The following is a 16,463-nucleotide window of genomic DNA, read 5'->3' as shown; positions in this document are numbered from 1 at the left end:
ATGACTTTTTATTTGATTAACTATTTACACTTAAAAGTCTTACATTGAGTGCTTATAATTTTTCTTATTTATTATGATCTTGATTGATCTATAGGAAAAAAATCAAGATTGGCTTTATTTTTCATATTAAGTTTTTCTTGCAAGAATTATTATAATCTTAATTGTATTTTTAAGCTAATGTTGTATATATTTGCTCAGTGGTCATCCGGTGTCTAACCATAAATCTAAATTTATGGTGGACCTAGTCCTATGTGATTTCCTAAAAACCATTCAGGAACAACTATAACTCATGCAAACCCAGATAAATAATATTTACAAGGGAATTGAGTCCAAAAATATTTTCCAAATAAGACAACCTAATAACAATGAAAATTCTAACAACAACCAGCATAGGTATGCTCATCATTGACACTACTAATATAACTACAACCAAGGTCATCATAATGACTCTAATGAGCAAGTCATGTAACATATCAAAGTAGAGGCCTCTATTTTTTATTATGATTTTCACTACGTGAATTCTTGATATGGATACTTCTTTGATTGATACAACTTGTTTGAAAACAAAAGGGTCAAATTTGTTATGATAAAGATTAATGATATTACCAAACTTTATCGAGAGAAGGTTGAGGACTATTTAAAGAGAAAGGATGAGCCTCCTATCACTAATTAGATTGATATGAAACAAAAAAAATTATAAAAGAAGTATTTATCTGTATCATATAAAGGTAACTTTTTAGACTAATGGAATAACCTTAGGCAAAAAAACAAACTTATGAGTAAGTATATGGCATAATTCGATGATAATAAAATGAGATGTGCAATGAGAGCGGATTTTACCATGACTTTTAAGTGGGTTTGTAAGACCTTGAATGATGATCTTATAAAAGAGATTGTGCTTCAATGTGTTTCCACTATTGACCAAGTCTATCTCTTAGTTCAAGATTACAAGTTAGTTATAAAAAAATAGTGAATGAGATGCTTAGACACCCCCAACATCCTTGATAGGTCTCAATTTAGGAATAATAATTCTTATTATGTGCTCCACCTCACAAACTCAACCTCAATATTGTCTAACCTTTTAAGGAAAACAAAGGCAAAAGAGTACTCAGTGAAGTGTCTAAAATAAGCTCAATGAGTCTATGTTTTAAATGTCAAAGTTTTGGTCATGTTGCAGCCAACCATAATAATAAGACACAAGTTATCAAAGAACAAAATGATATAGGTAAAAAGAAAGACTATGGTGATTAAGTGTGTGAAACCGATCATATGGATTTTTATAACCTGGATAAGAAAGATAAGGTTATTAGGTTGTGTCTAATTCATTTATCCATTCAAGATGAGTAACACATTATAAAATTAGAAATGACTAGATTAGATCTAGTAAGATGTACCATAACATATCCCTAGAGAACTAAAAATTGAAGAAGGATTGTTATTTTTCATACCTATATTAAATATAAGGATAAAAATTGCAAGATCATCATTGATAATGAAAATTATATCATTGCAATATCTTCTATTATTACAGCTCACCAAGGCTTAAAAGAGATTCCTTATCTTTAAGTCATATAATGTGTTATGGGTTGACAATACCTCCATAGAAATCCCAGAGATGTATGTTTCTTATCAAATTTATAGACTACCACGATGATATTGCCAAGTTATATGGTATTTTCAAAACCATAATCTTAGATAGGGATGTGTGATTTATGAGTTCCTTTGAAAAGACTTTTTGGCATATCATTAGTATCAAGTTGTAATTCTCCAATACCTATTATCCCCAAATAAATAACAAAATCAAGGTGGTCAATTAAAGCTTAGACAACTTTTTAAGATATCTAGTAAGTGACTATCATAAAAGATTGGGATTTGGTTCTTTTTATGGCCTAATTTGTTTATAATAACTCGGTCAATAGATTTATAAACATTATTCTATTTAAAGTTGCTTATGGTTTAAAACCTAGAAAGCTTGTATCTAAATCTCAACCCAAAATCTTAAACTTGATGTTTAATAGTGTATTTCCCTACCAAAAATAATAAATTAAGAGAAAAGTTTGTACAATTAGGTGGAAATCCCCAATTAATTGATGAAAAGTCACAAATAAAAAAAGTTTTTCTTTTCTCCTTTATTTTTCTCCAAATCCTCTTAATTTATATGGTATGAGAGTGTGATTAAGTGTTTTCTACTAATTAAACCAAATTTAATTAGTGCACCTTAGAGAGAAAGGGGTTGAAAGTTTTTGAGTTTGAGAGAGAAAGAATGCAAAATTTGAGGAGGAAGAGGAAATCCCTGGAATCCTTACAAAAGACTCATTTAATTAGGTTAATTGGGTTATTTGGTAGTGGCAAAGTGTTACTTTTGCAATAAATACATTTAATTTCTTGAATTATGATGGGGGGTTGAAAATCCCTAATTTTGGGAATTGTTAAGGTTTATGTAAATTTTGATAGGAATGTCAAATTATGTAATTGTTAGTTAATTGGGGTTTGGATGGCATGATTAAGGGTATAATTGAATAGATTGAAAACTAATTTTGAGAAATTAAAGTTTGAAGTGGTAGGCCTTCACTAGGTAGTTTTATGGGGGTTTTGGAAATTGATTAAATTATGTGATTTTTTATGATTTAAATGATATTGGGAATGTTTGAGATTGGTTTTAAATGTTGTAATGTGGATTGCTAAGGGTTTACCTATTATGGTTATATCTAAAAATGAAAAAAATATGGAAAATGAATAAATTATGTAAATATTAGGTTTTAAATGATTTTATCATGCTTAAACTTGATTAGTATGATGATGGAATTGTGTAAAATCATGATTGTGATTCATGAAGAATAAATAGTTTGGTTATTGGTTTGTGATGCTAAATCTATAAGAAGGAAAGTGTGAAAATTGATGAAATTGTGTAGATGTTAGTATTTTAATAGTGTTGTAATATTTAGAAATTGAGGTGGGGACTTATAATGTTTAGAAGGGTCTACTTTAGCAAGTTAATAAATAATAAATGAGAAAATGCATGTTAGATGCACAAGGATTGTAAACCCCAGGCCTAAAATTAATAAAGCAATGTTAAATAAGGAAATCATCGATTAAATAATGATAAATTAAAAGAAAAACTAAAATTGGTAGAGCAATGTTAAATAAGAAAATCCTCGATTAAATAATGATAAATTAGGAGAAAAAATTATTAAGACTATGATGAAAATTTCCAGTGATTTTGCTTAGATCCATCAAAATAATAAATCGGTCTATAAAATATTAGCAAATAATAAATAATGTAAATCTTCAATCGGGTAAAACAATTATTTAAATGAAATGTTTTGTGAATCAGGGTGAAACTATTTAGAAATAAAAAAAAGGGAACTTCAAATAAATAAATGAATGAATTTTCATGCAAACAATACAAATTATTAATGCAAACCCATAGGTTTTTACTTGAAAATGGTGAATAAAAAGAAATTATTATAATTTGGGGTAAAATATATTAAAATATCTTTCTATTTTTTTAGTTGTTATTATAATGTGTATTTTTTTAAGAATATTAATACAAACATACATTCATCTATTATCTAATCAAATATTTATATTATTTTTTAATCAATTGCAAAAGCTCCATCAAGACATTGAGATTGAGATTATTATTATTATTATTATTATTATTTGAAGTTATGTTGTTTTGATATGGAGGGTGAAGTTAGTTTCTATGCCAAAAAGTCACTCAACTTGTCTAGTAAAGAACTGTTTGTTTCTGCGTTTCAAAAGCGCTTTTGATAAAATTTAAAAAATTTTTATTTTTTTATTAACTTGAAATTAATATGTTTTTAGTGTTTTCAAATCATTTTGATGTGCTGATGTCAAAAATGATTTTTAAAAAATAAAAAAAAATCATTGACATACATTTTGGCACGAAAAGCTATTTAAAAAGCAATCGCAACCACACTGCCAAACATATACTAAGGCGGTATTTGACTTTGCGGTTTTGTTGTGTTTTTTAAATTTTTCGTAAATTATTTTTTGTTTTAAATTAATTTTTTGTGTGTTTTTTGACCATTTGAACATGCTAATATCAAAAATATTTTTTAAAAAATATTTTTTAATATAAAACACTTTGAAAAATAACTTATATCACACTCTCAAGCAGACATAAAAAAAGTGCACGAGGTCATTTTGAATCTTATGTCAAAAATTGATAAAAGTTGGAAAAGCTTCATTTTAAAGTTTTCATGGTTAACTTTTCTTAATATTATCATCAACCTCTATTTCAAAACTTTGTTTTCTATATAATAATTAGAAATTAGAAAGTGTTTTGAAGTTAAAAATGAATCTATTAAGATTTTTATATTGTTTTTTATTTTTTATTTTTTTTGTGAAAACATGTTAGATTAGATTTTAGTAATCACACAACTAGAGCCTAGTTTTATAATAGATAACTTAAAAATATACTAGTAAACGACATAGCATTTGCCCTAACAGATGACATACCACCCTTTTATTTAAAAAATATATAGAACAAATAATATATTGTGTGTATATTTTTAAAAAAAAAAAAAATTAGTCATGCAGACGTGTCCTTTTAGGCCAACATGTTTGAGCTTTTTTATATTAACCAAGTATGTGAATGTGCCTCTTGGCTTGTTTTTATATGCCCCTTCCTTTTTTTTCTTGTTATTTAATCTTATAAATTTATAATAAAATTTTATCGAAGTAAAATGATAATTAATTTTATTAATAATAAAATGATAAATTATCCAAATAAAATGGTATTTATTATAAAATGATATTTTTTTAATTTTATATAAGATTTTCTCCAACTAAAATGATATTTAATAAATTATCCAAACACATCATCTTTTAAAATAAAATTACATTTTTTATAGCAATATTAATAATTATAAATTAAACTTGAATTATTTATTCTATTATTTTTTTTATATAATCACATAAGAATAATTGAGATATTATTTTTATTTCTTAATTGAAAATTGCTTTGCATATCATCATAAGTTTTTATACCAAGAATCGAGCTTTCAATAAAAATCAGTGTTCATCAAAATAAAAATAAAAATCAATGAATAATAAAAAGAAAGTTTTGTCTAAAAAATGCATTTTTTCTCATAAATTTAAATCTTTTGAATTATACAAATTTATACTTTAATTACTTATGGACAAAACCATAATGCTGTTAAAGAAAGGTGATGTCTATATATATATATATATATATATATATATATATATATATAAAAGAAGATATAAGTTTTAGTGTAAATACATTTTTTACTTCAGAATTTAAAAATTCTTTCAAATATTTATTTTAATATTCATAAAATTAAATTAAAATATGTTTTGAGAATGGCTCTAAGTTCTATATTTTAATAGTCAAGAGTCACTTTTCATAAATTATATCAAATGAAATCTATGATATTACTTGGTGTGGCCTTTACAAATTAATTTACTGTTTTTTTTTTCTAGTTTTTGACTCAATGATTCATAAATATATTTGATTAGAAATAATTTAAGCCCATGGATCTTACGATAAAAGCTTGAAGTTAATGACAAATCGACAACGTTAACTTTTTATACAAATTTATTCTACATAAATGCCCTAACTTTGAAGAGCATCATCACTCCCAATCTGTCATCACCTTCATCAAACAACAAAACAAACAACAATGGCCCTATTAGATCAGAGCCTCTTTCACTACAGTCTCCTATCCATTTACCTCATAGGACCCCCTACATTCATTTCCCTGAAATTTCTTCAAGCCCCGTATGGGAAGCACCACCGTCCAGGGTGGGGTCCTACAATCTCTCCACCCTTGGCTTGGATCCTCATGGAAAGCCCCACTCTTTGGCTCACACTCCTCCTCTTCCCCTATGGCCAACACTTCACCAATCCCAAAGCTCTCATTCTCATGTCCCCCTTCCTCCTCCACTACTTCCACCGCACCTGCATCTACCCACTTCGGATTTATCGGAATTCCAAAACCACTGGTGGTTTCCCGGTGAGTGTGGCCGTTATGGCATTTGGGTTTAATCTGCTGAATGCTTACCTGCAGGCTAGGTGGGTGTCTCATTACAAGAGTGATTATGACGGGGGACTGTTTTGGTGGAAGTTTTTTGGTGGGTTAGTGGTGTTTGTGTGGGGCATGAGGATCAATACGTGGGCCGATGGGGTTTTGTTAGGTTTGAAGAGGGAAGGTGGTGGGTATAAGGTGCCGAGAGGAGGGTGGTTTGAGTTGGTGAGCTGCCCCAACTACTTCGGGGAGATTGTGGAGTGGCTTGGATGGGCAGTGATGACTTGGTCTTGGGCTGGGTTTGGTTTTTTACTCTATACATGTGCTAACTTGGTGCCTAGGGCATGTGCCAATCACAAATGGTACCTGGAGAAGTTCAAAGAGGATTATCCCAGGAGCAGGAAAGCAGTGATCCCTTTTCTGTGTTGAAGCTATTTTCCCCTCTTCTTGTGTTTTTAGTCTGCAACAATGGAACTGTAATGGCTGGCTGTGTTTCTTCCAGTTAAGAATCAAATGCAAAGTAATATTCCATTAGATTGCGTGTTAACTGCTCAATTTTTGTTCAGATTTGTTTGCATGCCAGTTTTTTTTGTTTCTTATTTATCCTCGCACATCGACAGCATGTAATAGCACTTACGGCTCTGCTACATGTCCATGTTCTCAGAAAAGGGCACGCAAGAAGCAATGACAGGATTACTGCAGTCACCAATAGAGGAACTACTGCATAGTACTGACAAGGAATCACGGCATCGCTATCGCCATAAGCTAATACTGCAATCCTCCATTAATATGATGCCTCATAAAATGATGTCTTCTGAAAATGATAATGGAATTCAATAAAACATAGAAGTTTCAAGCTTCTTGAGTTGAAAGTGGAACGTTCATTTCAGTCAACAGACGTGTGTTATTACTGATGCTTTTCCTCTGGCGCTCACATAATTTATACAAAAACTGTCTTCGTCTATCAATGCAAATAGAGACACATTATAAAATAAAATTGAAAAGGCAGTACAGGATAGATTAATAAAAACCTAATTGGAATGAAAAATGTTTCAGCTAATAAAGATAATGTTGTGGACTCTCGTTTTCGCATGGAACAAAACCTTGTGCGCTGTAGCCAGAGAAGACAATAATGCAGCCTCCCTGAGGTCGAAAGGCCCGAGTTTGAGTATCTTCGGATTAGAAGAGCATGGTGCTGTTCTGACTGCTTTAATGAGAAACTTCTTTCAATGCCATCTTCACTAGTTGCATACCTAGAAGAAAGAGAGATTGTTACGAAATGAATGGAATGACTCAATAAATAATCATGAAAGTCACTTGCCAATTTTGTTCAAATTAAATAAATAAATTTACTGCCTTCAGCGCTAGCAATACATAGTAAGCCCTATTTACTAAATGAACTCGTTGGGATTTAAGTAAACATTGCAATGCCGTAGTAGTCTTAGAGGAGAGGCATGCTGCCTAGAGCAAATGTAACTGAGCCCACGTCAAGAAAGACCACTTGTATTCTTCATCAAAGAGAGGATGAATACATGCAGGCTTAAGAAATTATAAATCTTAGCGTGTAGGATGTACCCTCAAACAAAACTCAAAATAGAATAGAACGCTAGATATATGTCTACTTTATCCATCGGAGAAGGAGAAATAAGAATCAAAGAACTCACTCTAAGTAAAGCTGCGATTTGCACCCAAATTAATTTCTACCCTGGATTCATCATTTTTTGGAGTCCCTTCCTTTAGATCATCATTTTTCAAACTTCCATTGGATTCTAGGGCGATCTCTGCCAGCAGCTCTTCATGCTTCGATTTTATTTCTGAGGAGTTCATAGCAGTGGCAAGCTTCTGCCTTATTTGTTGTTCTAAAGCCTCAATTTTTTTTTTTGATGCGACATCAGGTGTTTTCCCTGCCTTGGCTACCTCCAACTTCAGTAACTGGATAGTGTTTTTAAGATCTGATGAGTTCATCAGATTTTCAATTTTCTTGTTAGTTTCCTCCCTCAAACTTTCTACCTTTCCCTTCAAGCCATCATCAATGAGTTTCTTTGCCGTTACAATCTCAACATCCAAATCCATGGACTTGAGGACATTCGCCAATTCCAACTGTATCTCTTTCTTCATCTTTGATATGCTCTCCCTTGTGCCTTCATCTAAATCTGCAGCAGTAGAAGCCCCTGACTTTTGAACTTCTGCCTTTAGTGCTTGCATCTTCTCCTTAATTTCAGGCCGATCCATGACCTCTTTGATTTTCTTATCGATATCCAGTTTCAGCTCCTCACCCTTGCTCTTCTTCTCCAAGGCGCATTTGGCTTCAGAAAACTCCTTCAACATGCCAAGCTTGTACTTCAGGTTCGCATAATTAGGAGCAGTTGGCAGGCCCTTGTTAAATTCATCATGAAGCTTTTCGATCTTGTCCATCAGAACTGGATGCATGAGATGGTCCTGTGAATTTGCTTTTGCACATTCTTCCCGCAAATTCAATAACCTGTCCTTTAAGCCAATCGCTTCAACAGCTTCAGAATATTCAAGATCAATCTCCTTTTTTAGTTTCTCTATCATCTCATTTAAAGCCAACTCTGTAGGCTTGCTAGATGACTCCTTGGCCTTTGAAATTTGCTCTTTCAGTTTTTCAACCTCATCCTCCAATTCCAGAACTGGAGTCTTTCTCGCAATGGGTTCTTCTTTCTTCTTCATGTTGACTTTTCTTATAGGATCAACTGGGACTCCTTCCTGAAACCCACCGATTTTTCGAAACTTAAGCATGCGATGTTTTAGTAAAGCTTCTGTGTCCATTTTCTTGAGCTCCTGTTAAAGACAAGATTAATGTTCGGGCACAGTATTAGAATTTGGTTCTTAAGGAAGCCTTGCAAGTGGCACTCACATCCATAGTTTCATTAATTGCTTTCTTTATCTGTTGTGAGGTCCATGATGGATCTGCATGTGCTCCACCTAGTGGCTCCTGTTTTTTTTTTTTTTCAACAAGAAAAAATAGTTGAGCAGCTTTTATTCGTAAAAACATATAAAGAGAAGAGAAAGAGAAAAGCAGTGAGATATATGTTATTTATCAATAACACTTCTCAATATCATGAATCTGAACTAAATTTCAATAAGAATTCCTTTATAAATACATGCATAGCAGCCCGGAATCACCCACCCAACCACTCCCTTCCCGAGGCAACCTTCGTTGTTTGTAGAACATGCATTTTATCATGGTTTAAAATCTTAGAACAGCTTTCTAAAGGAAAATTTTAGAAAGAAGATCATTACAGGTATGATTCCATCTGCAATTTGCAGCTTACACAACTCGGGACCAGTGATTTTAAGCTTCTCAGCTGCCTGCAGGAGAAGGGAAAAAACGTTTCTATAATCTATAATCAATAAAATATCCAAATGCAGGCAAAGTCCAAAAGTGAGAAGAGACTACAAACCTTTGGAGCAGCTTTGGCAGTCTTCCATAAAATTGCTGCACATGCTTCAGGACTTTAACACAAAATATGTTCAAAAAATGTTAGGAAATGTAAAATCAATCAGCACATTTGTGTGAAAAATAAGAGCATAAAACATCATATCCTTATAAAAGGGAAAGAACATGGAAACCAGTTGATGCATTGCAAAGTTGGATCCTTAAAAGAATAACAACATTGTTGATGAACAAATTTCCATACCTAGGCCAAAAATACAAGCTTGTTTAACCAGAAAACTTCTAATCCCAGTCAACAGGAGAATCATGACAAGTAAGAGCTACACTAAAATAGACAGCCATCTCACCAATGGCTGTATGTGCATGTTGCCACAACAAAATGTCATATCCTCCAAACTGACTATTCAAAATAAGCAACAGAGCTAAGTGAGTCACTTAGGAAAGACCACCAAACCTCATGAGCAACCAGACCTCGGTACCACCATATTCCTAAAATAGCACTCAAAGTCAAAGGGAGTTATCCAAACATATTTTACTAAATCCTTTTCCTCTATACGAGTTATAGGATACAGGAGTGATAATTTCTACAGCTGATAATGAGTCCCATCTTTTCAACAAGACAAGACAAGCCAAGCAAATGCCCAAAAGTAAATTTGCACAAACATTCGGATTCTGGAATAAATGGAGTGAAAAAAAAAGAAGGAAAAAAAAACCCATTGAAGTACCTGGCCACATAGAAAACTGCGTTTTCAAGCATTAACAATTTATTAGCACAGCCAATGGCCAGAGCACCACCAGAGCCACCTTCCCCAATAACAATAGAAACAATGGGAACCTTTAGGCCAAACATGGTCCTCAAATTATGAGCAATGGCTTCGCCCTGTGCATACGAATAGCAAACAAATTAGTTGAACTGCATTTAAAGAAAGCCTTGAAAGCTTTGCAGTACAATTATCCACGTACTTGGCCTAGTTCCTCGGATTTAAGATCTGCATATGCTCCAGGTGTATCGATAAAGGTAACAATAGGGAAGCCATGGTGATCTGCATAATACATCATGCGTAAAGCCTTCCGATAGCTGTTAAAAAAAGACATTTATCAGTCCATGACAGATACTAAATATCCAACTCCGCAAGTGGATTGCATAATGTGTGGGAGAGAAATCAATATCTCGTTTCAAAGTATATTGAAATATGTTTATATATAATTGAACATACCCATGAGGAGTAGGCATCCCAAAGTTACGCATAATGTTCTCTTTTGTGTTTCTTCCCTTTTGGTGACCCATGAACATGTATCTTCTACCATCTATTGTGCCTATACCAGTAACAATAGCAGGATCATCATATCCTGCACGATCTCCATGAAGCTCTACAAACTGGACATTTAATGATACACAGATATTCATTAAGATAGTTCCATAGCATCCACTAATTGAACACGAAATATCAGAATGAAGAACATATGCAATTAGGAGAATCTAAAAGTTAAATGAGCTTACGAGTAGCAGACCTTTTCAGTAATGCCAAATATGTGATCAAGGAATGTTGGCCTGTTTGGATGGCGTGCAATATTCACACGTTGTATAGGAGTCAGATGCGTATACAAATCCTTTAGAGCCTGAAATCAATAGTGGAAAAACATGAAAATACTCTAAGCAACAGAATCCATTAACGATGGAGCCTAGGCCTAAAGCCTATACCCTAAACAGCATTAAGACAAATATAAATTGTGCATTTTTCCTGCTTCAGAAAGAGGCTCTACAAATGGCAGAAATACATTAGATATACACATCCCTGTCATTATTTTTCATGCCTTCCCCTAATAATACAATCATATCTTTCTGGGGAAACTGTCTGGTTTCAAATGGATTAGCTCCTCCAAATGAATTTTGACAGTTTATCACTTTCAGTTTCAGTTCAAGTTTCCAAACCCACTACTCTTGCAACCTTATCTACTTAGAGAGTAGCAGAACACAGATGCAAAAATTTAGACAAATAGAAAAAAATGCATATCAGGAACGTTCGAACCACATTGAAAAACCCAAAACTATTACCAGTCATCAACAAATGTAATCACATTATGTTAAACAGGATAGCATGACCAGACAAATGACACAAATCTTCAAACTTGAGGTTTCAATTCAACAATTCTCACAATCACTGTACTACAGCATAAAAAAGACTCCATACAATCGTATCAAATTCAACTAATCCGCGTTCGCAAACCTGTTGATATTTACTCTCTAACGATGCAATCTGATCGCTGAAGTCCAAACCAGTTTCATTCGCCATCTTCCGCACCTGCAACAGAACAAAAAATGCACCAACATTTCAACCAACCAGTTTTTTTTTTTTTTTAATACTCTCGGCTTAAAAGCCAAGCTAGCACAAAAGGGCAAAGGCAAATTACATCGATGATCTTCTTTTCGAGTGCAACAAGTGGTTTCTCGAAATCCAAAGTAACCGGTTTAGGCTTCTCTTTATGAGGCTTAAAATGCGATAAATGAGTTAAAACCCCGCCTTTCACATTCGGATCCGGATCCGCAGGCCATGGATATTCATGCTTCTTAACTTTCCTAGCCTTCGCAACCACCGATAAATCCCTCGTTTTCACACTGAATCGCGCCTTTCCTAGGGTTCTCAACGAAATGCCACTAACACCACAGCTCTTCGAGCTCCGCAGAAGATCCGAAGCTGTCGCTCCGGTAAATGCAACTGCCGAATTCGATAAAGAAGAAGCCATAGCAAAACCCTCACACCTAGTAGATCTTCAAATTCCCAGATTTATCCCCGACGCAAACTCGATTTTATCTGTGAAATACAGGGGAAAAAAATCAGTCCCTCGTTAATTTTTCTCTCCTTAATGGATAAGTAATTTAGTAAAAGTAGTAGTAGTAGTAGTAGTAGTAGTTTTGGACTAAAAATACACTACTATAAGTTAGAAAAAAAAATGCATTAATTCTCCATTTTTAACCCAAAAAAAAGAATCAAAAGGTGAAGTTACCAGTGAGATCTCTGTAGAGAGGAGAGGAGAGAAGAGGAGAGGGGGGATGATCTAAAGAGAAGGAGGGAAGGAAGGAAGGGGAGGGTTGTTTGGCAAACAACTAGAGAAAAGTGAGGGATGATATTAATATTTATTTAAAGCGAAGGAAAATGAGGGAAGCATCGTAGAGATCGTCAAAAGAGAAGGGAAGGGGAAGGGAAGAGAAAGAAGGGCATTTGTTTTGTTTGGTTTGGTTTGTTTTCAGTTCGATACTTCTTATGTTAAGAGAGGGACACGTACTCAGTCCCTTCAAGAGTTCAAAATAGTCCCTTGAAGACTTTTTATCGTACTCATTTAAAACAAATTTGATGTTGTGTAATAATTATTTTTAAAAATATTTTTATTTTAAAATATATTAATATATTTTTTATTTTTATATAATTCTATTAAAATAATTTTAAAACATTAAAAAAATTAATTTTAAAAAAATAAAAATACTTTTAAAAATGTAAAAACATAGATGCTCTTAGTAATTATTGCTCAAAAACTACATTCTTTTCACGTGGCTCCCCTTGAGTTTTGTGTTGTATTTGTTTAATATAAACCATTGATTTTAAATGAATGATTTGGATTCTTGATAGAGATAAATAATCTTTAATCTTCAAAAATAATTCTAACCGTTTGAAATAAATTTTAATGGTTGAAACTCAAACTCATTCTTAGGGTTTAACTAACCATCTACTAACTTGTATGTAATAACTCTAGTTAGATTTCCATAAATTAAAACCTTTGGAATCATGAATATTTATCAATTAATTCAAATATCATTTAATAAATTAATTAATAAAAAATCAATTTATCAAGGCATTTTTTTTTCTCGAAAACATTAAAGTTAATACATGTATAATGTAACGTGCTTAATTATTGATTTATAAATTATAATAATAATAATTATTATTATATATTTGTTTAACCAAAACAAGTTTTTTAATGTAATTAGTCTCATTAAATAGAATTCATGAATCTATTTATTTTTGTAACAAACTAAAATTACATTTGTTGTCTACTTAATTAATATACTTCTTGAACATTAAGTTAAACAAAAACACTAATAAAAAATAGCATCACAAGTGATGAAACTAAATAAAATGATTTATCATCTTAAAGATGTACAAAAAACAACTTAAAGTTATTGAGTGACAAGTAAATTATTAAAAACATAATAGAAAATAACATAGAAGATTAAGTTGAATAAAATAATTATGTATTAGAGTCTATCTTGTATAAAGATGCATTCAAAAAAATAATCACACTATATAATTTTCTTTTGTAATATGAAAACATTACGTCGAAATTATTTAATGCACTAATAAAAGTTAGAAATGAAATTCAAAAAAACATCAATTTTTAAAAAAAACAAGTAACACTATAGTTATATTTTACAAAGATCTCCTAATTGAGTCAATGTATACGATTTTAATGTATAAAAATTATAAATTTTTATATCAAGTGGGACCTATGTAATTTTTAAAAATATATTATATTATAAATTCAACAAATTATTAATTTACTTTACTGGTTCCAAGTTAGGACAATAAAAAAAATACTATTTAATCAAAATTATTAATTTATCAAGGTTATATTGTATTATTGGTCAAAATTCAAAACTACAGTGTAAAATTTTATTGGCATAATAAATCATGTCTGCTAGTAATTTCATGGAGTTTAATCCTTTTTTATTATCAAGTTTTCCTACCTTATCTATTTTCTTGTCATTTTTTAGCTTTTCAAAAAAAGAAACAAAATAAATTGGAAGGGAGCATGAAAATGATAAAGTTAATTAATTATAATTGAATGAAAATAAATGGATTTAATATATATTTTCTGAAACTAGACGGACAAATCTGTTAGTTGTCTAAACTACAGGGGCTAAGTTGAATTTAACCCTTATCGTTGTTGTGTTTATAATGAGCCAGCTTTTTCGGTTTGACCGTTAAAAAGGGCTACGGCCTTTGCGTTTTTGCCTGGCACGTGAGATGCTTGATTGCACGTGTGATTGGTCCTGGCTCGCGATGACTTCGATGATGATCCATGTCCTTGGACTCGACTCCAACCACGATTTGGTTTTGAGCTTCGTTTCCTGTGATAACTAAGTCCATCTGGAAAGCGAAAAGATAATTTAACGGAAACATAAGTCTAGCTTCTGATTTTATTTTTTTTATTTTTTATTTTTTATTAACTCAATTCCAACTCCTTTGATTTTATCAATTAACAATTGTTATCCCTCATCTCGTCCATTGTTAATCATAATTAAATATTCAGCTTCATTTATATACTCTCTTTAAATGCTTTAATCCAAAACACCCATAAAAAAATTGAATATGCTTTAGAAAATAAATTTAACATTAAACCCTGCTTTTTTTTTTAACTTCACTTGCTTGAATACAATAAATTGTGAATTGATAGTGATAATATTTTAAAATTCAAGGTGTTTAGTAATAAAACTTATGTGTTGGACAATAAATTAATCTCTTAAGTTTAGCAATATGATTCATTCTCTCAAATCAAGGTGTTTAATACCTTGATGTGGAGAGCTTAGTGGCTAATTGTTGGTAAGTCAAGGTGGCAGGTGGCAGGTAGCATGCAACTGGTTTCTGGAAAGTCAAGATGGTTGGTAGCATGTAGATGATGTCTGATAAGTCAAGATAGCTTGTGTCTGATAAGTTAAGGTGATTGATGCCTGATAAGTCGGTGGTAACTAGTAAACTGCAAAAGATTCTCTTTAATGGATAAAAGAATTCTCATATGCTTAAGTTAATAACTTTGTAAGAGAGAAAGTGCAATGACATTTTAGAGAGATAGACTCTAAAAATATGTATATTAAAAATATTGATAAAAAAGATATTGTTAACCTTAATGTACAAATAATATCTCATCATTTCTTAATAAAAAAAAAATATGATACATGAAAACATATCTATAATGTAGTTATTATTTTTCATGTTAGGAATTGACATGAAATCATACCCATAACATAAACAACATGTTTAGTTTCTAAATCAACAAAAAATCATATTTTTAAATTTATCCATAATATTAATACATTATTTTTTCATGTTTGAAATCAACTTGGAATTTTATTTGTGGCATAACGCGGTGATAAAACTAGTATTCACCTAAATATATCATATATCATTAGCTTTTCACTAACATGCTAATAAGAATTAATAATTCTAATCAATAGAGGATAGTTAACAAAAAATTAAAGGGTGTAGCTAAATCATTAAAGCCACACCCACAAAACACTATTCATTGTAATGGTGTTTTGTGTTTTTTTTCTTATTTTATTTAGTGTTTTTTTTTTAATTTTATCTTCAATGTTAGGTTGTTTTGATAATTGTATTTCGTTATTTTTTTTCAATTTTCTTTAGGTCTCATGGATTTATATTTTTTTTCTTCTCAATTTCAACCTTTAACTAGATTTGTTGAAAGTGAGACTTCATAATTTTTTTTCGATATGATTTTGAAAATAAGGCATGATTGGTTGATTATTTAAATTTTATTGTAATAATCTTAATTAAAAAAACTTTTTACTCTAAAATAAAAATAACTAAATAATTAAATAAATGAAAGGTCAGACACTTTGGGCCATAGAAGACCAGACACATGCTCCTGGCCTTAAAGGCATGTACTTTGTTAGACGAGGCCTAGCTGCTATTTAAAAAAAAAACAAAGCATTCAACACATTACTATCTATTTTTTTAAAATTATATGCTTAAATAGATGGCCTATCATCACATAGTTCATTTTTTAGACCATCAAACCTATCTTTAGTGATTGAAAAATAAGGGTTTAAGTTTTATACCTTAAAACCCAAATTCTACCATTTTTTCACCATAAAACATAAATAATAATAATTAAATGAACCTTTAAAACCTTATTTTCAACAAAAAAAAAATACATTTTATTAGACTAAAAACATAAAATCAAATTATATTTAGAATATTTTTCCAAAGACTAAACTACTTTTCCACTTATGATGA

General features: G+C 31.3%; 2 protein-coding genes across 2 annotated transcripts; one reads left to right on the top strand and one right to left on the bottom strand.

The window, feature by feature from the left end:
* Positions 1-5,535: 5,535 nt before the first annotated feature.
* On the top strand, positions 5,536-6,551 carry LOC7487448 (steroid 5-alpha-reductase DET2). The gene has a single exon (XM_002323518.4). The coding sequence runs from the start codon at positions 5,673-5,675 to the stop codon at positions 6,444-6,446; it is 774 nt and encodes a 257-aa protein (XP_002323554.2). The 5' UTR covers positions 5,536-5,672; the 3' UTR covers positions 6,447-6,551.
* A 350-nt stretch (positions 6,552-6,901) lies between these two features.
* LOC7466043 (acetyl-coenzyme A carboxylase carboxyl transferase subunit alpha, chloroplastic) lies at positions 6,902-12,721 on the bottom strand. Its single transcript, XM_002322918.4, has 12 exons — positions 12,442-12,721; positions 11,848-12,248; positions 11,664-11,738; positions 10,948-11,055; positions 10,653-10,813; positions 10,399-10,513; positions 10,161-10,315; positions 9,443-9,494; positions 9,282-9,350; positions 8,896-8,973; positions 7,682-8,819; positions 6,902-7,270 (listed from the first exon to the last, which is right to left on the bottom strand). Exons 2-11 carry the CDS (start codon positions 12,178-12,180, stop codon positions 7,683-7,685), a joined length of 2,283 nt encoding a protein of 760 aa, XP_002322954.3. The 5' UTR covers positions 12,181-12,248; positions 12,442-12,721; the 3' UTR covers positions 6,902-7,270; position 7,682.
* Positions 12,722-16,463: the final 3,742 nt, after the last annotated feature.

Source organism: Populus trichocarpa, chromosome 16 (assembly GCF_000002775.5).
Source record: "Populus trichocarpa isolate Nisqually-1 chromosome 16, P.trichocarpa_v4.1, whole genome shotgun sequence".
NCBI classification, from domain to species: Eukaryota; Viridiplantae; Streptophyta; class Magnoliopsida; order Malpighiales; family Salicaceae; genus Populus; species Populus trichocarpa.
The sequence above is the reverse complement of the archived record's forward strand: the minus strand, read 5'-3'. Positions and strand labels throughout refer to the sequence as shown.

Excerpts from the sequence above, each read along its gene's own strand:
- LOC7487448 (XM_002323518.4), top strand. The coding sequence starts at position 5,673 with ATGGCCCTATTAGATCAGAGCCTCTTTCACTACAGTCTCCTATCCATT.
- LOC7466043 (XM_002322918.4), bottom strand. The coding sequence starts at position 12,180 with ATGGCTTCTTCTTTATCGAATTCGGCAGTTGCATTTACCGGAGCGACA. Across the intron at positions 11,056-11,663 it reads TAGAGAGTAAATATCAACAG|GCTCTAAAGGATTTGTATAC; the intron begins GTTTGCGAACGC and ends TATTGATTTCAG. Across the intron at positions 8,974-9,281 it reads TTGCAGATGGAATCATACCT|GAGCCACTAGGTGGAGCACA; the intron begins GTAATGATCTTC and ends AAAAAAAAACAG.